This window comes from Geotrypetes seraphini, chromosome 7 (genome assembly GCF_902459505.1).
Source record: "Geotrypetes seraphini chromosome 7, aGeoSer1.1, whole genome shotgun sequence".
Taxonomy (NCBI): Eukaryota; Metazoa; Chordata; class Amphibia; order Gymnophiona; family Dermophiidae; genus Geotrypetes; species Geotrypetes seraphini.
Window position 1 is genome coordinate 25,273,894 of NC_047090.1, and position 25,645 is coordinate 25,299,538.

At 42.8% G+C, this 25,645-nt stretch overlaps 1 protein-coding gene across 9 annotated transcripts in view; it reads right to left on the reverse strand.

Moving 5' to 3' along the window:
* Positions 1-25,645, reverse strand: part of TMPO (thymopoietin) — a 110,225-nt gene that overhangs the window by 32,474 nt on the left and 52,106 nt on the right. For 4 of the 9 annotated variants that reach the window (XM_033951877.1, XM_033951876.1, XM_033951874.1 and 1 more), the window contains exons 5-7: positions 23,687-23,773; positions 23,193-23,312; positions 23,005-23,097 (exon numbers count right to left, since the gene is read on the reverse strand). The exons of 1 other annotated variant lie outside the window; for it this stretch is intronic. In XM_033951877.1, the coding sequence (XP_033807768.1) occupies positions 23,005-23,097; positions 23,193-23,312; positions 23,687-23,773 (300 nt within the window). The remainder of the gene's footprint in view (positions 1-23,004; positions 23,098-23,192; positions 23,313-23,686; positions 23,774-25,645) is intronic. 4 more of the 9 variants (XM_033951879.1, XM_033951882.1, XM_033951875.1 and 1 more) reach the window with 3 other exon arrangements.

A 25,645-nucleotide genomic window follows, 5' to 3' on the forward strand; every position in this document is an offset into this window, starting at 1 on the left:
GTCCTCGAACTCCGGGCCCGGAGGAGGAGACCCAGTCAAAGCAGCATACCCCAACCGAGGCAATTTCTTCTGAGGCGAGACGGTCGAGTGCCGAGAGGAATGCTTCGAAGAATGTCTGGATCGATGCCCCTCCCGATGCCTGGAAGGGGATCGAGCCCGCCTGTGAGAAACTGGTTCAGACGCCGCCAGGGAGCAGATTGGACTCGATGCCGTCGATCGCAGAGGCAGAAGAGTCGGCGCCTCCCCCAACGCCGCCCAGGTTTGATAGGGGGTTCGGAAGAACTCGTCCTGCTTCCTGCTATGCCCAGGACTGGGTGGCCCCGAAGGTGGTCGCCACACTGAGTCATGGGGCGGAGTAATCGGTTCCAAGGGAGGCAGGTCACTAAACGAGGCTTTCCTCGAGGGGATGGGCTCCAAGGGAGGTATATCACTAAGGGAGGCCCTCCTCGAGGGAATCGGTTCCAAAGGAGGTACAGCGCTAACGGAGGACCTCCTCGAGGACCCGGACACCGCTTGCCGCTCCTCCTCGCCGAGCAACGAGGTCGTGCGGCGAGGAGGAGGAGGAGGGGGCGGTCCGCCCCTCGAAGCCAAAGCTGGAAGGTCACCCTGGATGGTGGCAATCAGCCGAGGCCCCATGGTCTGATTGAGCTCCACGAACTGAGCCTCCAGAAGGGACCGCAACGAAGCCGATATGGAGGGATCCGCACCAAAAGGGGGCCCTTCCGCAAGGTCTCCGCGCTCCTTCGGTGCTGCATGCTTCTGCTTGCCAGTCTTCGGCACCTTGAGCACCACCGGTGGAACTGTCGGGGTCGATACCTGCTCCGAGGAGACGGAGGAAGGCACCGGCGCCGAAGCCGGGGCCGAAACCGGTGTGAACGATGCCGGTTTCAGGAGGCCCGAAGCAGCCGGGGAGGCAGAGGGCTTCGCGGAAGGAGTCGAAGCACCCGTCGATGTCGATGTCGAAGCTGCAGGATCCGATGAAGCTTCCATCTTGAACATGGACTCCCATAGCAGACAGCGGCGCTTAAACGCTCTCGCCGTCAAAGTGGAGCAAGGCCGGCACGATTTCGGGAAGTGATCCGGTCCCAGACACTGTAAGCAGCGTCGATGAGGGTCCGTGAGCAAAATCACGCGCTGGCACTTGCTACACTTTATAAAACCGGTAATCGGCCGGGACATAGGCCGGAAAAGCTCCGCCGCAAGGTCGAAGGCGCGGGGCCCCAGCCACGCGGCCGACCCGGTATCGGAAGGAAAAATTTATTTTTTTTTTGAAAAAAGAAATCAAAGAAAGAAATAAATGCACAGGAGAGCCAAAAGAACTCAACCCGCGGCAAAATAGAAGGCAAAAAAAAAAGATTCAATGGGCGCAAATTGAAGATAGACTTCTCAGCTTCGCGGAAGAAAAAGAACTGAGGAGACACACCCGGAGCATCGGGCGGGAAGGCACTGGCGCATGCGCGGTGCGGGCATCTCGAAACTTCTGAGTTTCTTCAAGCAAGACATGCTTGCAAGATGTCCGTATTGGGGCTCTGTCGGATGACATCACCCACTAGTGAGAATACCTGCCTGCTTGTCCTGGGATAATTTCATTTATTTATTAAAGCAGCCTTTTTTAACAGCCCGATGCCCCTCCCCTATCAGTGTGCATTCAATCCACTGCCGACACTTTTCTGGCGCCTCTTTCAACAGATCAAATATCATAGCCCCACTGTCGCGTGTTCACATTTATTCTGTGTACAAGTTTATCTCATCAGTGCAGAGATCTTTTCATTAAGTCCATTTTACTCTCCCTTTTTTACTTTCCCGAGTGCTGTGGTTTTATTCTTTGGTTTTAATAGAAGCTCATAATAATTTAGATCTTTCCCAGGTTTCACTTTTCATCTACCCGGTCTTTTCTGGTTTCCTTTCTATAGTCTGCTTTTCGTCTTGAGTCTTTTGAGTTTAGAATTACATTTTATGACATATTTTTGTGGTTATAATTGTATGACATGTCTAAATCGATCAAGTTATCCATTCTTTTTATTATTTTTTGTCCCCTCATACAGTGGCAGACCGCCCTGGGTGCCAGCCTTAGGGGGGTACACAGCCGACTGGATCCAGAACCTTCCGAGCTGCTCTAAATGGCACCTGCACCTAGCGCAGCTGCCGTACTTATTCCGAAGCAGAGTCGGCAGCCACACTGAAGTGCAGGAAGGTCCTGCGATGACTGCATTTGCCGCCTCTACCTCCGGAAGATGTAAGTGGCGTCGGAAGGGGTGGACTGGCAGCTGCAGTCATTGCGGAACCTTGCCACAACTCCCTGTGTCTGCCGGCCCACCCCCTCCAACATCACTTACATCTTCCAGAGGCAGAGGCAACAGAAGCAGTCATTATGGGACCTTGCTGGTTTGGAGGGAGAGAGGAGAACAGAAGGGTGGTAGAGGGAGAAAAAGGGGGTCAGGGTGGTATGGAATGGTGGTTGAGGGAGAGAAAGGGGGCAGATGCTGATGGAATTTGTGTGCAGGGAAAGGAGAGAGACACATAAGGGGGAAGGAAACTGGATGGAATTGGGTTGGAGGGAAAGAAAGGGGGCAGATGCTGATGGAAGTGGGGGGAAGGGAGAGGAGAAAGTGAAATGCGAGACCATGGGCGTGTGGGAGAGAGAAGGGAAGAACAGGAGAGAGATGCCAGATCATTAGAGGAGGGAAGGGAAGAAGATGGATGCCAGAATAATAGGGATGAAGGGAGAGATGGAAGGGGCATACAAGGAGAGAAGATACCATATAGAAGGGGCAGAGAGAGGGTAGACAGTGGATGAAAGGAAGAGAGTGACAAGACTATGAGGAAAGCAGAAACCAGAGAAGACAATGTAGAAAAAAATTATATTTATTTTTTTGCTTTAGGGGAGATGCATCACTGTTTCTGTGGTGTTGCATTGTATACAGAGTCCAGCTTCTTGGTGGTTCAATTTAACCTTTGTCTACGTTTTTCTATTTTATCCCCCCTTTTTCTTTTTTTTATAAATTCTTTATTCATTTTTCACTCTTACAACAAGTGATTTATACATAATAAAACAATCATTCAAATTTCACTTGTGTTTATATTCAACAATTCTTAATAAAAAATCATCCCCTTTTCTCTAAAATTCTTCTAATTTTTATTTAATCACACCCCCACCCTCACCCATCCCCAACCCCTTCCCTTAACTCTATCAGGTGCTAGGATGTCTGATCATTAGAATAATTAGTCAATGGTCCCCATATTTTCTTAAAATTATGATAACTCCCTTGTTGTAACGCAAACGCTTTTTCCATCTTATATATATGGCACACTGAATTCCACCAGAATGTATAGTTTAATTTTGTATAATCTTTCCAATTTTGAGTGATTTGTTGCATGGCGACCCCTGTCAATATTAATAATAATGTGTTGTTTTTTGCAGATATCGGACTCTGAGTTCTCATCGCTGTACCAAATAAAATTGTATCATATGAGAGTCCAACATGATTTTCTAATAATTTATTAATTTGGGGCCAAATTAATTTCCAAAATGCATTTATACAGGGACAAAAGAAAATCAAGTGATCTAACGTCCCTACTTCTAATCTACAATGCCAGCATCTATTGGATCTACTACTATCTAATTTTTGTAACCGTGTTGGGGTCCATAAAATACGATGTAACAGAAATAACCACGTTTGACTCATAGATGCTGATTTTGTAGACCTTAACCTCCAGGACCAAAATCTTTGCCATTGAGATGTAGAAATCTCCTGTCCAATCTCAATACTCCAAATATCCCTAAGACCAGTTTTCTTTTTTTTATTTAAAAAACCAAATATTATTTTATACCATTTTGCGGCTTGGTGTCCCATAAAATCCGCCTGAAAGCAGAGGACCTGCAGACTATATTGCGAGTTAAGACCCTTCCATTCAGGGAACCCTACCTGAATAGCCTGCTTCAATTGCAACCACATAAAATATTGTTTTATTTAACCCAAATTTATGTTGCAATTGTGAAAAACTAAGCAGTGATCCATCTAAAATAACATCATTCAATGTCCGTATACCTGCTATTATCCACTGCTTCCAGACAATCTTAAACCCACCAATCTTGATCCTGGGGTTAACCCAAATAGATTGACTTAATGATTTTGCAATCGGATCTGGTGATAAATTACTAACAAATCTTAAAGTCTTCCAGGTATCCAACAAAATCCTATTATCTTTGTACTTCCTAGGTAATTTTATACTCACTACATGTTCTAAATGTAATGGGAACAGGAGTCGCCATTCTAAATACAGCCAATCAGGTACATTCTCCATGAGATCGGGGAGGATCCAATACATACCCTGTCTTAAAATATAGGCTTGATGGTACCTATAAAAATTTGGAAAATTTACCCCCCCCTCCACAATTGTTCTTTGTAAAGACGCTAAAGCAATTCTGGGTCTTTTCCCAAACCAAACAAATTTTGTAAGAATCTTATTTAACTTTTTATAAAATGACCCCTGAAAAAATATTGGTATCATACTCATTTGATAACAAACCACAGGCAATATCATCATTTTAATTGTTTGAACTCTTCTCCACCATGAGAGATGTAAAGGATTCCATTGCTCACACATTTCTGTTATCTTTTTTAATAAAAGTTTTTCATTTTCTTTCACTGTGTCATCTATTGTATTTTTTATAATAATGCCTAAGTATTTTAAACCTTCATCTTTCCAAATGAATGAATACGAATCAAATAAATCTTTAGTACAATGAACATTAATTGGAAGAACTTCAGATTTACTCCAATTAATTTTATATCCAGAAAACTTCCCAAACTTTTCTAGAAGGTTAAGTAAACATGGAATGGTATTCCCCGGCTCTCTTAAATACAACAATATATCATCTGCATATGCAGAAAGTTTAAATTCCCAGTTAGAATATGGGATTCCTTTTATCCCCTTAGTTTGATTAATTGCAATTAATAAAGGTTCAAGAACAACATCAAAAAGTAATGGGGATAAAGGACAACCTTGTCTAACTCCCCTTAGCAAGTTGAATCTATCAGATAAATTATTATTTATATATATTCTTGCACCAGGAGAACTATACAACATCTGAATCATTTTAATAAAACCAGGGCCTATACCAAACAATTCCAAAGCTTGGTACATAAAACTCCATTCCACTCTATCAAATGCTTTTTCTGCATCAAGAGACACAAGAAAAGCTGGATCATTAATATTTTTTGCTAAATTTAAAGAGTGAAATGCCAACCTAGTATTATTTGACGAATGTCTTTTAGCAATGAATCCTGTTTGGTGAACGTAAATAATAAAAGGAAGAGCTTTTGCCAATCTTAATGCTAATACTTTAGCCACCAATTTACCATCCACATTTATCAAAGATATCGGCCTGTAGTTTGAAACCAAGGTAGGATCCCTGTTTGGTTTTGGCAAGACAATAACTACAGAATCCGCCATAGTACCAGAAATCTTTCCATTATTCATTTGATACTGATATAAATTTAATAGATGTGGTAACATAATATTTTGAAATGATTTATAAAATTCAACAGTATAACCATCACCACCTGGAGCGGATCCAACTCTAAGAGACTTCAATGCTGTTTCTACTTCTTTTAAAGATATAGGTTCTTCTAAACTTCCTTTTATATGATCCGGAACATTTGGTCCATTAAATGACTTTAAAAAATCTATTCCATCTTTTTCTTTATTTTCATAAGTATCAGAAGAATATAAATCCTTATAAAATTCAAGAAACTGTTTTAAAATATCCTTAGTGCTAGTGTGTGTATTGCCTTGCACATCTTTTATTGCAATAATCTTAGATTTCCTTTTTTTTGCTTTAAGATAATTTGCTAATAAACTTCCAGCCTTATTTGAATTACAATAATACCTTACTTGCTGAGAAAACAAGTCTTTCATCACCATTTGAGAAGAAATCTCATTGTATTTAGCTTTTACTTTTAATAATTTTTGTAATATATCATATTCCCATTTCTCAATTAATTTATTTTCTAATAATTTAATTTCCTTTTTCAGATCTACTAATTGCTTTTTATTTTGTTTTTTAATAAATGCAGAATATGATATAATATTCCCTCTCACTGTTGCTTTAAAAGCATCCCACAAAATCTCAATATTAATATCTTCCGAATTATTAAATTGAAAAAACTCATTCATCTTTACTTTGAGATCCTCCAAAAAATTTGAATCCGCAAGCAAGGCATTATCAAATCTCCAAATTGATTTAGAATAATCTACATCATCATATCGAAAGTCAATCCACACACCAGCATGATCCGAAATTATTATTGGATCAATAATTGCTTTTATCACTCTCTGTGCTATCTTATTAGAAACAAAAATATAATCAATATGTGAAAAAGATTTATGGACCTGAGAACAAAAAGAAAATTCCTGATCATTAAAATGAAGAATAGCCATATATCAACTAAATCACAAGATTGAGCCAAATTATCTAAACCTAACGATTTCATAATTCTACTTGGTTTTTATCCAAAATTGGATCCATTACAGCATTAAAATCTCCAGCCACCATTAAATTAGAGGCAACCAGTGGTAATAGTATTTGCTGAATTTGTTTAAAAAACTCCATTTGATTCGAATTCGGAGCATACAAATTAAATAAATCCAGGGTTGTATTTCCCAGCACTATTTTGACATGCACCCATCTTCCTAAAGGATCAGAATTAACTAATTGAAAATCAGCCCCACACTTCCTATTTACCAGAACCGCTACCCCAGCTTTTTTCCCTATAGCAGGTGCAAACAAACATTTAGACACCCAACCCTCAGCTAGCTTCTTAGATTCACTCTCTGACAGATGCGTCTCTTGGATGAAATATACATCCGCATTCTGCTTATGTAGGAAAGCTAACATTTTTTTCCTTTTAATGGGGTGATTTAGACCATTGACATTAATCGAAAACATTTTAATATCCATTTATATTACTAATTAAATTTTGACTTACATTCCTAAAATTCTTTTTATGTTCAGACATCAGCACCACTTTAACAATTACTCTCTTTTTTCCCCCTAATATCCCATTAAAACCCTTGATTCTGTTCCTCCCCTCCCAGACCCACCCCACTTCCTCCCCCCCCCCTCATATATTAATTGTGTCAACTTAGGCACACACATTTTAGATCAAGCCATAATAAGCTCCAGAAAGATCATCTTAAATCCATATTCTAGATTAAGTCATAGGAATAATTGAAACCATTACCTCTATTTGCAAATTTGATAATAAACTACGATTTTTAAACAAACTTATTAATCACTTATCCCATTGAATTCTTTCTCCAAAATTTTAGTAGAATATTTCATTTCCAATTTTTAGTATCCCAGACCAAACATCAAACCCATATGTATGAAAATTGAACCTATTCCATTACATCTTTTAATAACTAATTAACTTTCCAAAAAACCTCATCACCATTACACTATTTCCACCACACATTTTTTTTTAATATACTTCCTTTTCTTAAAACCCCCCACTCATAATACTATTGCATTTTAAAACTCTTCTTGAAACAATACTAATTGTATAACTTTATATCAAAACATGCAGTATGTATATTTCAGGAAAAATTAATTAAGTTTCTCATTCCTCTATTCCTCAAAACCTTTACTTATTTCATTCCAATTTACTCAATTTTTAATTTTCAGTCCATCTTTCCTTTAGAATTCACTTTTAAAGTTCAATCCTCTTCACCCGATGGTCATAAAATCTTTTCCTTCAGCGAAAATTCAATAGTCCAATAACCTTGTCCTTAAATTCCAAAACACACACAATCCTCTTCACCCGTTGGCCTTTTCATATGTTCCTCTTCACCCGATGGCATTTTATATTTTCTTCCTTGTCTATGATGTGTCCATTCTGTATTAGTTACGTTTCAACTATGTAACCATGGTAACCAGATTGCTTCCCGGAACTCCGTAGATGTAATCAATCATTTCCTCTCCAAGATACTTCTGGGAAAGCGAGTACACGCTGATAGAACAGTTCAAGATTCTGGGAAGGAAGCTGAAGATGAGGACCCAGAAGATAGCATTCTCAGAGATCCTACCGGTACCGAGGGCAGATGTGAAAAGGCAGGAGGAACTACAATCAATAAATGCGTGGATGAGAAAATGGTGTGAGGAAGAAGGTTTCCACTTCGTGAGGAACTGGACAACGTTCTGGGGCAAGAGCAAGCTCTACAGGAGAGATGGACTGCACCTGAGCGCAGCGGGAACAAGACTTCTAGCAAGCAACGTCATGAGAGGAATAGAACAGGCTATAAACTAAAAGGAAGGGGAAAGCTGACAGTCGACCTAGCGTCGACAATTTGGAAGAAGGTATCCCATGAAGATACTAAGGGGAAAAAAGGCTGGGAAGAAGCAAGGGACAAATTACAGGAGTCGACTAACCCAGAAGAGGAGGTTAGAAAGAGTGCAGCAAAAGAGAAGACACCAAAGATCGAAGCACAGGGAAAGGTAGTGAAGACAACAAAATGCCAGGACCTAAATTGCATATATACCGTATTTTCACGCATATAACGCGCGCGTTATACGTGTTTTCACAAACCGTGCATAACCTTGCACGGTATATGCGTGAGCGTGTTATACAAAATTTTTTTTACATAGTTCCCCCCCCCCGACATCCGATTCACCCTCACCGCAGGACCGCTCGCACCCCCACCCCGAAGGACCGCTCGCACGCACCCGCACCCCCACCCCGAAGGACCGCTCGCACGCACTCCCACCTGCACCCGCACCCCCACCCTGAAGGACCGCTCGCACCCCCACAGCCTCCCGACCATCATGTAAAAGCTCCTACCGGTGTCCTGCTGCTTCCTCTTGGTGGTCACGACACCCGACATGATCGGGGCAAGAGGGAGCTCAAGCCCTCTTGCCCCCCCGACACAATCAGGGCAAAAGGGAGCCCAAGCCCTCTTGCCCCGCCGACTCCCCAACTCCCCGACAATATCGGGCCAGGAGGGAGCCCAAGTCCTCCTGGCCCTGGCGACCCCCCCCCCATTAGTTGTTCGGGCCAGGAGGGAGCCCAAACCCTCCTGGCCACGGCGACCCCCTACCCCCACCCCACATTACGGGCAGGAGGGATCCCAGGCCCTCCTGATCTCAACGCAAACCCCCCTCCCCCCAACGACCGCCCCCCCCAAGAAACTCCGACCGCCCCCCCAGCCGACCCCCACGACACCCCCGCCCCCCTTCCCCGTACCTTTGTGTAGTTGGCTGGACAGACGGGAGTCAAACTCGCCTGTCCGGCAGGCAGCCAACGACGGAATGAGGCCGGATTGGCCCATCCGTCACAAAGCTCCGCCTACTGGTGGGGCCTAAGGCGCTTGGGCCTATCAGAATAGGCCCGGAAGCCTTAAGTCCCACCTGGGGGCGGGGCCTGAGGCACATGGGCCCAACCCGACCATGTGCCCAAGGCCCCGCCCCCAGGAGGGACCTAAGGCTCCCGAGCCTATTCTGATTGGCCTAGGCGCCTTAGGCCCCACCAGTAGGCGGAGCTTTGAGACGGATGGGCCAATCCGGCCTCATTCTGTCGTTGGCTGCCTGCCGGACAGGCGGGTTTGGCTCCCGTCTGTCCGGCCAACTACACAAAGGTACGGGGAAGGGGGGTGGGGGTGTCGTGGGGGTCGGCCAGGGGGGTCGCGGGTCGGCTGGGGGGGCGGTCGGTGGTTGTTGGGGGGGCGGTCGTTGGGGGGAGGGGGGTTTGCGTCGAGGGTAGGAGGGCCTGGGATCCCTCCTGCCCGTAATGTAGTGCGGGGTGGGGGTTGCCATGGCCAGGAGGGTTTGTACGTGCGAGCGGTCCTTCGGGGTGGGGGTGCGATCGGTCCTGCGGCGGGGGGGGGGGGTGAATCGGCCGTCAGGGGGGGGGGCATCAGGCTTTCAGGGTGGGGACAGGACTTCAAGGGGGAGAGGAGAGTCGGGGCGGGCGAAAGGAGAGTCGGGGTGGCCAGAGGAGAGTCGGGGCGGGCGAAAGGAGAGTCGGGCAGCAACGGGAGAGTCAGGCAGCATGCGCGGTATACGGGTGTGCGCGATATATAAAAATTTCTGTACATAAATTTGTGTTTTTCGCGCACTATACCCGTGTGCGCGTTTTACACGGGTGCGCGTTATCTACGTGAAAATACGGTACTAATGCAAGGAGCCTAAGCAACAAAATGGGGGAACTAGAGGCTGTGGCCAATGCAGAGGACATAGACATCATTGGAATCTCTGAAACATGGTGGAATGAGGAAAGCAAATGGGATACAGCACTGCCGGGGTACAAGCTCTATCGCCAGGACAGGTCAGGACAGAAAGGAGGTGGAATAGCCCTATACATAAAAGAAAGTATACAATCGACAAGAATGGACACAGTGGAGATGACCAACAAGCTGGAATCGCTATGGGTTAAAATACCGGATAGGAAAGGACATGAAATAAAGATGGGCCTATACTATCGTCCACCCGGGCAAACTGGAGATATCGACAGAGAAATGGAAACCGAGATGAAGCGAGAATGCAAAAGTGGTTACACAGTTATTATGGAAGACTTCAACTACCCCGGGAAAGACTGGAAACTTGGAAGCTCCAGATGCGCTAGAGAGACAGAATTTCTGGAGGCTACACAAGATTGCTTCATGGAGCAGCTTGTTAGAGAACCGATGAGAGGAAATGCCACTCTGGATCTAATCCTAAATGGGTTAATGGGCCCTGCAAAGGAAGTGGAAGTAGTGGGACCGTTGGGAAACAGCGATCATAATATGATCAAGTTCAAAGTTGAAGTAGGAATACCGAAAGGAAAGAGAATCATAGCAACAACTTTCAACTTCAGGAAAGGAAACTATAAAGCAATGAGGGAAATGGTAAGGAAGAAACTTAGGAACACTTCCAAGAAATGGCAAATGGTAGAACATGCCTGGCTTTTTTTCAAGGACACGGTGAGCGAGGCGCAAAATTTGTACATACCCAGATTCAGAAAGGGGAGCAAAAAGAGTCGAACAAAAGACCTGGTATGGCTGACTAAAATAGTGAAGGAAGCGATAGGCAATAAGAAAAATTCATTCAGGAAATGGAAAAAGGACAAAACTGAGGGGAACTGGAAGGAGCACAGGAAGTATCAAAAAGAATGTCACCGAGTGGTTCGAAAAGCCAAAAGAGAGTATGAAGAGAGGCTAGCCAGTGAGGCACGAAATTTCAAACCATTCTTCAGATATGTTAAAGGGAAACAGCCAGCTAGGGAGGAGGTGGGACCGCTGAATGATGGAGACAGGAAGGGGGTAGTGAAGGAAGAGAAAGAAGTCGCAGAAAGACTTAACATGTTCTTTTCGTCTGTATTTACGAACCAACATACCGGAACCTGAGCAATTCTTCAATGGAAATCAAGCAGAAAAATTAACATCCATGGAAGTGAGCCTTGAAGATATGCGCAGGCAGATAGAAAAACTAAAAACTGACAAATCCCCGGGTCCAGACGGAATCCATCCAAGGGTTCTGAAGGAATTAAAGGAGGAGATAGCGGAACTACTGCAGCAAGTTTGCAACCTATCCCTGAAAACAGGTGTGATACCAGAGGATTGGAAGATAGCCAACGTCACGCCCATCTTCAAAAAGGGATCAAGAGGTGACCCGGGAAACTACAGACCGGTGAGTCTGACCTCGGTTCCGGGGAAAATGGCAGAAGCGCTGATAAAAGAAAACATCGATGAACATTTGGAAAGAAACGAACTTCTGATACCAAGCCAACATGGTTTCTGCAGGGGGAGATCGTGCTTAACTAACTTATTGCACTTCTTCGAAGGAATCAACAAACGGACGGACAAAGGAGACCCCATAGACATCGTATACCTAGATTTCCAAAAAGCCTTTGACAAGGTGCCTCACGAATGAGAGTACCCAAGAAAGGGACTTGGGGGTAATGGTGGACAAGACAATGAAGCTGACAGCACAGTGTGCAGCGGCCACTAAGAAAGCAAATAGAATGCTAGGTATAATCAAGAAGGGTATCACAACCAGGACGAAAGAAGTTATCCTGCCGTTGTATCGGGCGATGGTGCGCCCGCATCTGGAATACTGCGTCCAATATTGGTCGCCGTACCTTAAGAAGGATATGGCGATACTCGAGAGGGTTCAGAGGAGAGCGACACGTCTGATAAAAGGGATGGAAAACCTTCCATATGCTGAGAGATTGGAGAAACTGGGTCTCTTTTCCCTGGAGAAGAGGAGACTTAGAGGGGATATGATAGAGACTTATAAGATCATGAAGGGCATAGAGAGAGTAGAGAGGGACAGATTCTTCACACTTTCAAATAATAAAAGAACAAGAGGGCATCTGGAAAAGTTGAAAGGGGACAGATTCAAAACAAATGCTAGGAAGTTCTTCTTTACCCAACGTGTGGTGGACACCTGGAATGCGCTTCCAGAGAATGTAATAGGGCAGAGTACGGTACTGGGATTTAAGAAAGGATTGGACAGTTTCCTGCTGGTAAAGAGGATAGAAGGGTATAAATAGAGGATTTCTGCACAGGTCCTGGACCTGTTGGGCCGCCGCGTGAGCGGACTGCTGGGCATGATGGACCTCAGGTCTGACCCAGCAGAGGCATTGCTTATGTTCTTATGTTCTACACCATTACCATATTTCCTTTCAATTGTACCATTCGTTCATAATAACCCCTATCACCATCAAATCCATCTTAAAATCCATGCGTCTCTTTTCCTTGTGCTTGAAATTTCACACCAGATCACTGAAGATCCATAGCGATTTGCAGTATATCTCTATATTGCCAAATTATCCATATTCTCATAACTTTTCACTTCCATTACATCTGTCAATCACCTTCAGTGAATGTTCCACATTCTAATCATTTGCTTCCACTGTGGAATGTTTTCCTTCACATACTATTCTGTTACCATGACCGTTGAGCTGACCATTTTGAATCACTTTTTAAACGTGTTCTATCATCGTTTCCTTGCAGTTCAATATTCAATACTTCATATTGTACATAAACTTCTACTCTTTCATCAATCAATGTAAATCAAAAATTTAACTCTTCTCTCCCTCCATTATTATGATGACATTGGTTGTTCTTGTTCATTAATAAATTTTTGTAATTCCTCTGGCTCATTAAAAGTTAAAGATTTATTACCCACAGTCACTTTCATTATCACAGGGTAAACTAACCCAAATTTAGCACCCATCTCTCTCAAATGGGGTCTTAACTCCAGGAACCTCTTTCTTTTTAATGCAGTATTTTTTTGCAAAATCAGGCACCAGATGTACTTGAGCGTCCTGATATTTAAAATTTTTATTTTGTTTTGCCAGCTGCAACACTTCTACGACCTGTTGGTGTCTCAATAGTTTAAAAATTAATGGTCTAGGTCCCCTTTGCTGTTCTAATCTTCTTGTGGGGACTCTGTGCGCCCTTTCCACTTCCACCTCAAACTTTGACTTTAACGGAAGTAATTTAGGGAGTAAATTTTCAATAAAGGAGACCGCATTTCCTTTTTCCTCCCCTTCCGGTAACCCTAGTAACCTCAAATTACTCCTTCTCTGGCGGTTAGCACAATCTTCCAATTCTCTGGTAAGTATTTCAATTTTTTTCCTCTCTGTTTTCCCAATACAAACTTCTGCTTCCACCTCTACCATTCTCTTTTCAAAGTTTTGTGCCTTTACTTCCAACAATTCCATTTTTTTATTTAATGCCGACACCTCTGTTGTCAGATTGTTTACCTTTTTTTCCCGTCTTCAATACAATCTCTTTGATCTCCTTCAACTCCCTCATTACCTCACCGTCTCCATTCTTGGCAACCGACTCCTGATCCGTCTTCGCCCTTTTGCTACTTCCCGGAGTGGAAAAATCACTTTTATTTTGTTTACTCGTTGCCATCCCTTCTTCTTATTGCTTATTCGCTATTTTCTGATCAATTTTAGACCAAATTCCTATGACTTTAAGCTCTTTCAAAATCTTTCTCCACGGAGCACCTTTACTACCCGACCTTTCCCATGCGCGTCCAAGCCATGCCCTATTTTATCCCCCCTTTTACAAAACTGTAGAGCGTTTTTTTAGCACTGGCCATGGTGGTAATTGCTCAGAATTCTATGAGAGTCTGAGCAGTTACCACCATGGCTAAAAATCACATTATAGTTTTGTAAAAGGGAGAGGGGTTAGTTTGTGATTACATATGCCATACTAGGCGAAGGTGTGTTCTGAGTGTTCGAAAGACATGGTTTTCAGTTAGGATTGATCTGTACTAGACTGGCTTGTTTAGTTTTACAATGGGTGTATTGATGTTGTACTGCTCACTGCAGTATGTAAGATGCTGCCTTCTCCTAGGTACACTCTTGTGTGATGTGTGGATTGTTATAAAAATCATGTTTTTCATACAGATGGGGGGTGTGTAAAAAAATGATGGGCCTCGGGTGTCACATATGCTAAGTACACCACTGCCTTCATAGTTTATATCTAATCCACAAGCCTGCTTTTAGGACCTACAGGGTATGTATCCCTCTGATTCATGACAATTTCACTTCTCATGTTATCTTATCCATTCTTTTTCTTATACAACTGCCCAGATAAGCATCAGACTTTGATGTGATTGGACCTTGAAAACTAACGGCAACAGTTCTCCCCAGAAATTTTTTCCAGCCATGAAAACTATTTGCTGCATTTAGTGTGCCACAAAAAACATTTGCTCCGTTTAGTGTGCCGCACAAAAAACATTTGTTCCGTTTAGTGTGCCGGAGTTAAAAAAGTTTGAGAGACGCTGCTCTATACCATTTGAAAGAGGGCAAATATCTAATTATTCACTTCTAGAATTGGATACTTCTTAAATTTAATAAAAAATTATGGAACAAGTGTCAAACCTTAAGAAAGGCTGCCATATTGAGCATTGGAAAATAACTAATAATAATTAACTAATACAAATAGTACACATTTAGGGCTCCTTTTACTAAGCTGCGCTAGCGGTTTTACCATGCGCTTAGCTCACGCAGAATTGCCGCACGTGCTAGACGCTAATGCCAGCATTGAGCTGGCGTTAGTTCTAGCCGTGTAGCGCAGCAATTCTACACGCGCTAAAAACGCTATTGCAGCTTAGTAAAAGGAGCCCTTAATTTTCCCCATCCCGCCCCACCCGGCTGCTTTTTCATGCCACCCGGCTGGAAAAAATTTCTGGGGAGAACACTGATAGTATTATTTATTATTTATTTATAATATTTCTAGACCGCCTAAAATTAAAACAGTGAACTACTGAGAAACATTCATACTTTTTTTTAAGCAACAGAGCCATCAGAAGTGGCATTCTATAGTACACAAAGTATCAAGCTTATAAGAGTTATATGCTGCTAAGCTTCTTCCTTGGCTCAAGCATATATTTTTGATTGAAACTTATCTATATCTTTATATAACTTGATGTGACATAACTTATAAATTATCAAAACTTATATGTGAACTCTGATATGGCATATAGCTTGACTTATACCAGTGGTTACTAAAATGCATTGCCGCTGACACGCATGTTTCATATGCAAATAACTGTTTCAGGGCGCGATATTCTACAACAAACAGAAAGAAAACAGCCAGTCAAGAAGCCACTCAACTTCGAGCAGCAGTACCAAGTGCGCTCTTGCTCGGTGCCGCTCAGCAGCTGATAAAACCTGATCTTGCGGCAGCCACCACCGACCGGGTTAGCAGCAGGGCAGGAGCGTGGAAAGCTCGCTCCTAACCGCTGCACCTCTGGCCCACCAGGGATCAGCAGAGGAGGTACAAGAACAGGGCAGGGAGGGGGTACAGGGTGCAGGGCCTGGGAGAGAGGAGGGCTAAGGTGCAGAGTCTGACAGGGAAGGAGGAGGGGAAGGAGGGAGACTGGGTGCAGAGCCTGACAGGGGAGGGAGGGAAGGAAGGGGATTGGGTGCAGAGCCTGGCAGGGGTTGGTAGGGAAGAGGGCTAGGTAAAGTGCCTGGTAGGAACGGGGTTGGGGGAGGGGGCTGGGTGCAGAGCCTGACAAGGCAGGACACTTGAATATTAAGCCACTCGACTTATAAGCGAATCAACCATTTTTCCTTTTTTGGGGGGGAAAAATGGGGGTCTCGACATAATCGAATTGACTTATATTCGAGTATATATGGGAAAATAAAAACAACAAAAAAACATAAAATACAGAATACAGCTTACAATCTAAAACCAATGCCCTAAAAATAAGGCCAAATAACTGCCAAATTACACACTGTCAAGTTGTGAAACGGCCAATCGGAAAAAAATAAGCTTTCAAACTTTTCTGGAATATCAAAAAGTCAGAAATTAGACAAATGGAATCTGGAATTGAATTCCATAATGAAAGTCCAGCCACCTGAAACATTTGGGATCGATTTTCCACTTTAGTGACTGAACTAAGTGGGGGAACAACCAAGAGGTCTCTAGCTTGCGATCTCAAAGGGCGACTAGGAACATATGTCTGCAATAAAGAGGCAATCACCTTAGGCAACAGATCACAAACGGATCTAAATACCAAGGTCAATATCTTGAATTGTATTTGCCATGTAACTGGCCACCAATGGAGTTTAGCTAGTTATGATCACCGTTTCCCAGTGGACCCAATACAGTTACCTCCCATACTATGTCCTGCATTCCACTAAGGACCACATCTAAAATAGCTCTCCCTATGTCAGTTCCTGGAGCAGTTGCTCCAAGAAGCAGTCATTCATGACATCTAGGAATTTTACCTCCCTAGAACTCACTGATACATATTTATTCTACTGGATAAATGTTACAACACAAGTGGGGGATGCCATCTGGTGGCGCCAAGATGGATTACGGCTCTTATGCTCTCAAGAGATTATATATGAACATTCTAGAATATCCATATCCCTATATCAGTGACTCAATGGCTGATGCAGAAAGCCTAGCAGTAGAGCCAGCTCAGCCCACAGCTGTACCTCAAAACTATTGCTCCAAAAATACCTACATGCAGATTACTGCCGTGTTAAAGTTACAGCAGTAGTCTGCAGCTCACTGTGAAGTGTCACCTTCCTCATCAGTGCCTGAGCAGTTATTGGCTCAGCTCTCACAGGAAGGGCAACTTATTTCTTAATAAATAAAAGTTGTCAGTGGTCTGCATTGTCCCCTGAACTCCCTCCTCCCCCCCCAACCTGGGATAGAAGCAGCCGATTAGGGAGGAGGTGGGACCGCTGGACGACGGAGACAGGAAGGGAGCGGTGAAGGAGGAGAAAGAAGTGGCAGAAAGACTAAACATGTTCTTTTCGTTTGTATTTACAAAAGAGGACACATCCAACATACCGGAACCTGAGCAAATATTCAAAGGAGACCAAGATGAAAAATTAACATCCATGGAAGTAAGCCTTGAAGACGTATGCAGGCAGATAGAAAAATTAAAAACTGACAAATCGCCGGGCCTGAACGGAATTCACCCAAGGGTTCTGAAAGAACTAAAGGAGGAAATAGCGGGACTACTGCAGAAAATTTGCAATATATCCCTGAAAACAGGCGTGATCCTGGAGGATTGGAAGATAGCCAATATTACACCCATCTTTAAAAAGGGATCAAGAGGTGACCCAGGAAACTACAGACTGGTGAGTCTGACCTCGGTTCCAGGGAAAATGGCGGAAGCACTGATAAAAGACAACATCGATGAGCATTTTGAAAGAAATAAACTTCTAATAACCAGCCAACATGGCTTCTGCAAGGGGAGATCATGCCTAACGAACTTATTAAACTTCTAGGTACCCCATGAACACTTACTTCAGAAACTGAAGAACCATGGGATGGAAGGAGATGTACATAGAAGGATCAGAAATTGGTTGGCAGGAAGGAAGCAGAGGGTAGGAGTGAAGGGCCACTACTCGGACTGGAGGAGGGTCACAAGTGGTGTTCCGCAGGGTCAGTGCTCGGACCGCTGCTATTTAATATATTTATAAATGATCTAGAAACAGGGACGATATGTGAAATAATAAAATTCGCAGATGACACCAAACTATTTAGTGGTGCTCGGACTAAAGAGGACTGCGAAGAATTACAAAGGGACTTGAACAAACTAGAGGAGTGGGCAATTGGCAGATGAAGTTCAACGTAGAGAAATGTGAAGTATTACATGTGGGAAGCAGAAACCTGAGGTACAGCTCTACGATGGGAGGGATGTTATTGAATGAGAGTACCCAAGAAAGGGACTTGGGGGTAATGGTGGACAAGACAATGAAGCTGACAGCACAGTGTGCAGCGGCCACTAAGAAAGCGAATAGAATGCTAGGTATAATCAAGAAAGGTATCACAACCAGAACGAAAGAAGTTATCCTGCCGTTGTATTGGGTGATGGTGCGCCCACATCTGGAGTACTGCGTCCAATATTGGTCGCCGTACCTTAAGAAGGTTATGGTGATACTTGAGAGGGTTCAGAGGAGAGCGACACATTTGATAAAAGGTATGGAAAACGTTTCATACACTGAGAGATTGGAGAAACTGGGGCTTTTTTCCCTGGAGAAGAGGAGATTTAGAGGGGATATGATAGAGACTTACAAGATCATGAAGGGCATAGAGAAAGTGGAGAGGGACAGAATCTTCAAACTTTTGAAAACTACAAGAACGAGAGAGCATTCAGAAAAGTTGAAAGGGGACAGATTCAAAACAAATACTAGGAAATTTTTCTTCACCCAACGTGTGGTGGACACCTGGAATGCGCTTCCAGAGGACATGATAGGACAGAGTACGGTATTGGGGTTCAAGACCTGTTGGGCCACCGCGTGAGCGGACTGCTGGGCACGATGGACCTCGGGTCTGACCCAGTGGAGGCACTGCTTATGTTCTTATATCCCTCCTCCCCCCAAAAAATCTGGGATATTAAACACTTTTCAAGGTGTCTAATGCACCCCTCCCCAACCAATAGGACTGACTGGCCCCCCTTCCTTCTTCTCAACTTTAAAACTGATTTCTAGTGCCACATCTCCCACTTCCTCCCAATTGATGTGAATAAAAATAAAAAAAAGGAGGTCCCTGGTGTCAATTCCCTACCCATTGTCCAGACCCCACCCCAACCTCCAAAATTGAGGCACAATGCACCAGGCAAGGCCAATCAGCCTTATAAGGGGAAAATGATAGTGACCATGAGGGTTTTCTATGCCACATCTGACTTGACAGTAGGTTTATCGTTTATTAAAAACTTGCTATACTGTGTTCTACTAACAGGTAGGTTAAAGTGGTTCACAAAATACCAATAAGAAAAGAACTCAAATATAAGTAGGAAAGTGTTTCAGTCATTCAAGACTACACAATTACAGAAGCCATAAAAAAAACAACAAACCAAAGTAGTAAGACAAAAAGGTTATTAAAGCAAGGCTACAATCAGTCAAGGACACACACTGAAACATTAGAACTCACTGCCTGCCTCCAAGTAAGCTCACCTAAATACACAAGTCATTAAAGAGATTTTAAAACATACACAATTTCAAAGACTATTCAGTAAAAGACGGCACGCTTTGATGAATCGAAACGAGCAATAAAGAGAGCAGAAAAAACTAGGCAATGATAATTAAGAAATCAAAGATAACTTAAGTACTGCAATCTTAAGATAAAATTACTCCCAAATGTCTATGCATAAAAAGGTCAGAAAATCAGAAAAATGTTACAATGAAGAATTATTGGATTTTAAGTGTTCACTTAGAAAGCTAGCGAGAACCTGGCAGAAGAATAAACGGGTTGAGGATCGTGATTTGTAAGATAAAACAAAAAATGATGAGATTTTTATTCAGCTAAAATAGGACAAAACAGAATAAACACAAAATAATTATTGGTATTTTCAATCTTTAACATCTCTCCCCCTTGGGCAAGCATCCCAGGATATCCCTCCCTCTGTTGAGGAGTTAGCCTAACATTTTAGATCCAAGGTGCTTAGTTTAAGGAACTCTCGTCAAAGATCACACAATTTTCAAAGCTTAAAGACAATAAACTCTCCAGAAGTATGTTTCGCTGATTTACACTGGAGTGTTTTTAGGATTCCTGAATGGAATCAATTTAAGCTATTATATAAAAAATTATGTGGACTCCCATTGTTCTCTATATTCTTGCTCTCCTATTATCTTAAAAGCATCTCCAGTATCCTTCCTTTTTGAGTGATTGTTATATGTTGGAGTTTTGTGTCCCCAATTTATTGGAAACTCTCCATTTTCTAATTGTTAAATGCCTGGTGGAAACTGGCGCCCCCAAACCTCTGTTTAGGGCCTTGGAATGGTCTCTGATAAGCCAACGCTCCTGCGTACTGTTGAAATGCCTTGAACCATAAAAATTTCCCACACAGGACCCTTGCGGGACTGATAATCTGCTGTACGGTAAAGACTCTGGTTTACAATCTGCCACACTGGCCATCAGATCTTCAAAATCCTTGACAAACAGCAATTGCCCTTTAAAGGGGAGTTTGCTCAACGTCGTCTTAAAGGCTGAACCTCCCACCCATTGCCTGATCCAGAGCATTCTGTGGGTGGAGATGGTGTATGCTGAGACCTTATTCAAGACCCTAAAAAGATCATACAGTGTATCCGTTACATAATCAACCCCTATCAGAAGGAACTAGGGGTCACTACTGTTGTCCAGGTCTCCCTCTTGGCTTTGAATGGCATGCTTGAGGGACAAATGACACCGCTGCTGCCGCTTTTAGACTTAGTGCCGTGGATTCAAATTGTCTCAATGACAAAGTCCAATCTGGAGTCCTGGGAGTTCATAAGAACCACTCCACCGAGAAGGGAGGTACGTTTAGTAACTTGAGCCATTATGGAATCCACCTTTGGAGTATTAAAGAACTTGACATCCATTGTATAAAGCTTTGTCAGGACTTGGCTACCCTCAGGGCCCCTCCCAAAGGTCAGTTAGCATCCTGGTAATGTCTGGATACAAGGGACAGCATGTCAGCTGTGCCTTTGTGCTGCTCATGAGCAAGCATTGCATGACACAGGTCTGCGGTGGCTCCAGCTTTAATTCCTGGAGGGATCCTGTAATGATTCCCTGCAGAGCAGATGGCTTGAACAGCCTGCACACCGTTGGGTCCTCTCCAAGGTCCAGGGCTGCCATCTGATCGTGGTCTAGCTCACCAAGCTGAGATGATGAATCTCCAAGTATGGAGGACCCCGACTGAGAAAGCAGAGCATCTCCACCTGAATCCTGCGCTACCTGGGTCCCCAACACTTGAGCATGGCTTAAACTAAGGGACCCCGCACCCTTTGTGGGAAGAAGCCCAGATGCCATGCTTGCCAAGACCTCTGAGGTTCCATAGTTTCACAAAGCTTCATACATCATATGCATGAATTCAGGAGCAAGAAACTGCTCAGGTTGACCAGAGGGACCTGGCAGGATCTCCCATGGTGCCTGATGGGGTTTGTCCACTGGCACACGGCTGTGCTTCACCAGAGACACAAACCCTCCATTATCTGACTCCAGCTAAAATTTCTGGCCCAGGCTCGTTTCATATGAGCTCCAACCCCCAAAGGCACGAGAAGGGGTGAAACCAAAAGCTCCCGCCCTCCTTCATGTGCCACACATGGAACAATGACCCCACAAATCAGGCATGAATCCAAAGGATTTCCACATGAGAAGTCCATCTATGCCCTTTCAAACAAAAAAATGATGGGTTTTGAGGCAGATAGCGGCTTTTAAAATCAAATCAGGAATCTAAATGGCCAGTGGAAGCAAATATGAAAAACAAGAATTCAGAGAAGGTTTTTTTTTTTTGTTTTTGGAGGTGGGGGACCTTATCCCTAGCCTCAGAAAAAATTAAAACTAACTTTTAAGGAACCCCTCAATTTTCCCATAGGCTGTAACAGCCTTACTCACAGTGCGATGCTGGGAGTTGCTAACAGAAAACCTCTAGTCACAGTATGAGAAGATTTCTACCTCAGATAAGCCTGACAAAGGAAAGCCAGCTTGTTTCTTCATATTGCCATCCGGTCTCCCTGAGGGACCGGACCCCATGTGATTTTGTGGGGGGGAGTAATGCAGTCGTCGCCAATCCTGATATAAAATTTCCATGGAATCCTCACAGCCTGTGCTCAAATCTATTGCGAGCAAAATCAGAATGAGCTTGTGCCTAAGAGAACGGTCCCTGAGCTTACGGACTGTTAATGCAAGCTGGTCACAAGAATCATGCAGAGCATGTGCCAGCGAGCTGCAGACCTCTGCCCTGAACGTCTATCTTCTCACAGCCAGAGATGTCTTGGGGGAACCGAGAGCCTATGCAGCACCAAAAGCCTCGCTAATGGAAGAAAACTCAGAAAAATAAAGAAAATAAATATGAACAGAACAGAGAATCTCCTACAACTTCACTGTAGAGAGTAAGGCTGAGGAAATCTAGCACAGCCCAGAGTGAGAAGAGGAGGAGCTGATGAATATGTAAATTAGGTTCTCTACAGACTTCACAGTAAAAGAGGGTAAATACCTATTATTCAAGATTGATATTCCTGTTGCACTAGAATACTTAATTACCCTCAAAGTGGCCATATGGGAAGACAAGATATGGAGGAGAAAAAAAATGTTCTCCCTAGGAATAAAGGGAAATGAGCACAAGAAATAAGAATAGATTAGAGCATAAGGGCAGAGGAAAGGAATCTAAGAATGCTTTTTCCCCTCAGACATGATTAGATGTCTTCTCTAAACTGCTTTTTATCCCTTTAGGATTTTTATACTTCCCAAACAAAAATATTCTAGGTACCTATGCATTCATTCACAACAGAATGATTAATACGCTGAATGTTATTCTCGTTACTAAAGTTCTGCTAAAAACACAAAATAAATCCTTTATCTTCAGAAATGCATTTTCATGCATTTGCAATAATAATTTGCAAATGGGGAATCAAATCTTTAACATTCAATTCATAAGTTGAAACAAAACAAAGAAATTCCAAATACATATTTTAGCAGATTCCACACCTATCCAAGTTGATCAAGATATATTACAGAACAGCAGCACTTGCATAATTTATGAAATATATTTACTAGGGTCTGGTTGCTCGAAGATATAGTTTCGGCTATGGGAGTACTCTCTGTAATTACCGCATCATCAAAAGGTAATTGTTCTGCTGTCCCCATCTGTTAGTCAAAAACACAAACAAATAAATACAATACACACCAAGACCCTGACAATCACATAAACAGTGATTACTAAGTTCAGTAAGCCTCGTCACCCTTTTCCTTGATGTTTTTCTTGATACTCTTGAAGACTCCTTAGTAATCACCTTTAGAGGTCCACTTTCTGAAAATCCACTTGTCCAGTCAGGCTCAGTAAAAGTAGGTTCAGTATAGTTCTATTCAAGTATCAAACAGATCAGCAAATAAAATGCTAATGTTTACAATGAAGCCCATACACCCATGGCCAAAAGTTAAACATGCATAGAGATAAAAAGCTATATTCCAGTCCCCTGCTTTCCAAGGCTCTGATCTCAAAGGTATTTAAGGTGCTATGAATAGAAAATGAAGCAGATAAGCAGATTTGATAACAAAAGTGTTAGTAGTTATGCTGCACATAGGTATTAGTGTGAAGAAAATAATTTAAAAAACCCCACCATATTCTATCAATTGTAAATTTATAATACCATGAAAATTAGAACCCAAGTTTTTAGTGAATGAACAGGAAAAAAAGGTGTTTAGCATGCAATAATTTACAAATGTCATTGCTGACCCATACAGGTTCATCCTGGGTAAATGCCTTTGGGGGAGGTCTGTTACTCCTTTTGATATTTAGCTCCGGTATGACTGCATCTACAATCTAAATAAAAAAAGTAAGCCTGGTACATATGCAGAAAATTATGGCCAAGCATGAGTGGCAAGGTTTAGTATTAAAAAAAAAATAAAAATAATAATATATATATATTATGTATTGTTCTGTAATGTATTGATTCCCATAAATTGTAATTTTAATTTGTTCATCGCTTTGAAATATGATTAAGTGATTAATCAAAACAATTATTAAACTTGAAACTTAAACTTGATATATATATATATATATATATATATATATAGATAGATAGATAGATAGATAGATAGATAGAGAGAGAGAGAGAAAACAAGCTCCTCTTTGTACTGAGGAAATTTTGTATGTAGTCTAATACTACTATATGAATACAAAATTTCAGAGATATACAGTCATGTGAAAAAATTAGTACACCAACTAGTCCGCCTATTTCATAGGGCTTTAAACTAGGTAAGTTGGGGGAGGGTACCCACTCAAGTATTGGCATAAGTAACCAACCTGGCAAGGTAAGTTGCCAATCCATTTCTGAGTCTGAGGTAAATACACACATTGCAAACAGTACTAAAGGAGTCAAATTAGCTCAAGCGGGAATATCTCCACAGAGTCATAGCAAACATAAGGTATGGAGGGCTATGTACGTCAATGCCCACAGTTTGGGCAACAAGATTCTGGAACTAGAGATGGAAATGAGGAACGCTGACCTAAATGTCGTGGCGATATCCGAGACCTGGTTCATGGACTTCCATGGGTGGGATATGGCTATACCGGGTTACAACTTACTTCGTCAAGACAGAGAGGGCAAAATGGGAGGAGGGGTAGCACTATACACTAAAGAGGACATCAAAGTTACCAAAATCGCAGATGTCAAGTACACCAGGGAATCCCTCTGGGTGAATTTGGCCAGGGGGAAGGACAAATGCCTGTATCTTGGCGTAGTATACAGACCTCCAAGACAACAGGATGACCTGGATATAGAATTAGTCGAAGACAGAGAATATCACTTTGCGTGGAGACACAGTATTCTTAGGTGACTTCAAGATGCCTGATGTGGATTGGAACAAACTTTCCTCCACGACCAGCAGCAGCAGAAGAAAGCTATTAACCTCTATAAAGGGAGCAAGACTCAGACAAATGGTATTAGAGCTCACTAGAGATCAGGCGATACTGAACCTGATACTCACCAACGGAGAAAGCGTCACAGAGGTCTCGGTAGGTGATACGTTGGCCTCCAGTGACCACAGCATTATATGGTTCAACCTCAGGAAAGGTTTCACTAAATCAAGCACATTAACCAAGGTCCTCAACTTTAAGGGCACAAACTTTGAAAGCATGGGAGATTTCATCCATTAGGCACTGTAAAACCAAACCGAAACAGATAATGTAGAGGTAATGTGGTCAACTCTGAAAACAACCATACACGAAGCAACCAACCGCTATATAAAATCAGTTAAGTAAACGGCGAAGAAACAATAAGCCACAGTGGTTCTCTGTGGAGATCTTGGACCTCATAAAAAAGAAGAAAAGAGCATTCATCTCCTACAAACAATCAGGGAAGCTAGAATCTAGGGAGGACTATCTGAACAAGTCAAAAGCAGTCAAAAGAGCAGTCAGAGAGGCCAAATTCCGAATGGAGGAGAATCTAGCAAAGAACATCAAGAAGGGCAATAAATCCTTCTTCAGGTATATTAATGACAGAAAAATAAACACAGATGGGATAGTACGCCTTAGGAAACCCGACAGGAACTATGTAGAATCGGACTGCGATAAGGCCAAACTCTTAAATGAATACTTCTGCTGAGTCTTCACTAGTGAGGTGTCGGGATCCAGCCCTCAGCTGCAGACAAGGGAAAGCTCGGAAGACCCGTTTCAAAATTTCGAGTTTATGCC